The sequence below is a fragment of the Fibroporia radiculosa genome, assembly GCF_000313525.1.
Source record: "Fibroporia radiculosa TFFH 294 genomic supercontigs, scaffold7637, whole genome shotgun sequence".
NCBI classification, from domain to species: Eukaryota; Fungi; Basidiomycota; class Agaricomycetes; order Polyporales; family Fibroporiaceae; genus Fibroporia; species Fibroporia radiculosa.
Window position 1 is genome coordinate 13,365 of NW_012133446.1, and position 1,326 is coordinate 14,690.

At 62.4% G+C, this 1,326-nt stretch overlaps 1 protein-coding gene across 1 annotated transcript; it reads right to left on the minus strand.

Moving 5' to 3' along the window:
- Positions 1-324: 324 nt before the first annotated feature.
- Positions 325-560, minus strand: FIBRA_06459 (uncharacterized protein; the record flags this gene model as incomplete). Its single annotated transcript, XM_012328181.1, has 2 exons — positions 325-363; positions 420-560. 2 exons carry the CDS (start codon positions 558-560, stop codon positions 325-327), a joined length of 180 nt encoding a protein of 59 aa, XP_012183571.1.
- Positions 561-1,326: the final 766 nt, after the last annotated feature.

Consider the following 1,326-nt stretch of genomic DNA (forward strand, 5'->3'; position numbering starts at 1 on the left):
TGGGGGTGCGGCTGCGCGCCGAGCTGGACCGGGTGCGCGTCGCCGGTGCGGTAGCCCGCCGGCAGTTCGGCCGTGTCGCCGACGCCATACTTGGATCTCAGGGGAATCGCGCGGCGGCTCGCCCAGGAGCGGCCGTACACCCTGGACACGGGGGGAAGCGGTCAGTGCTCTCGTGGGATTGGCACGGCCGTGTGGACTCACGAAGCGGCCTCGGCGGAGGTGGAGAGCAGGGCGACGGCGGCGACGGCGGCAGCAACAAAGGACATGGAGGTGCGCATGTTGGGCGGTGGTCAGACGGAAGTCGTAAAAGCGTAAATGAACGGATTAGTCAGAGCGTAGAGTTGAATGCGACGAAGGGCGAGGCTGGAGGACGGGCTGTGAGCTGAGCGGCTCGTGGGTGAGATGGGAGGAGGACTTACTAGCCAGTACCAAGCTTGGAGTGAGAACCAGGAGCTGAGGGCTGGGGAAAGGCGAGAGGATCCGTGCTGTTTATATAGCTGCAGGATGCAGATTGCCGCTGCGGGCAACGGACAACACAGCCCTCTGGCGCCGGTCGCCATCGCCGTTGGCAGTCGGAGAACGCAGTTGGACTGCAAACCCCATCTCGCTGTCGTGCATCGTTCGTGTGGCCGGATGTTGAGCCAGCCTGCAGCGAGTGCCTTCAAGAGGAGGCCGACGCTCAACGAGCCGCTGCGAATGCCGAGTCGAGCTCGCACTGGCACCCATCGCCGCAGACGGTGTTCCGGCCTTTGGCCTTTGTGGCACTGCCTTGGTGTTTCACCGAGTCCATATGATCATCTCGCTGTGAGCACCGGTGCACGATGGGGAAGGCGACGCGGCCTGCATCGTGCAGATCGCAACTCCAATGTTCGGTGCTGGGATGCTATACTGATTCCACAACGAACTGTTCATTGCTGTGTACGTGCACAGACGCGCAGACATATTCTATCTTGGTCTCAGCAGGCCAAGGCTGCTGTCAGGCCCATCGGGTGCGCGTCGATAAAGCTCATCTCATCGCGCGCAAGCCCTCCAATCGCCTCGCCTCGCATCACAAAGGCAGGACATTCAGATCCCCCGAGAGGCTCCAAGTACGCTACGGACCGTCGGCTGAGGATAATCGGTCCCGTTCAAAAGCTTGCACGTGGCTTCCAAGCCTCTGCGAGGACGGCGGATAGCTATCCCCCATCTGATGCAATCGCGCAGTGCGAGGAGTATAAATCAAAACACCCCCGCACCCTCGCCTCCCAGCACGCGCCGTCTCGCACCATGTCCACTCGCATAGGCTTCATCGGGCTCTCTGGTTCCGGCAGCGGCTGGGCCGCGGGG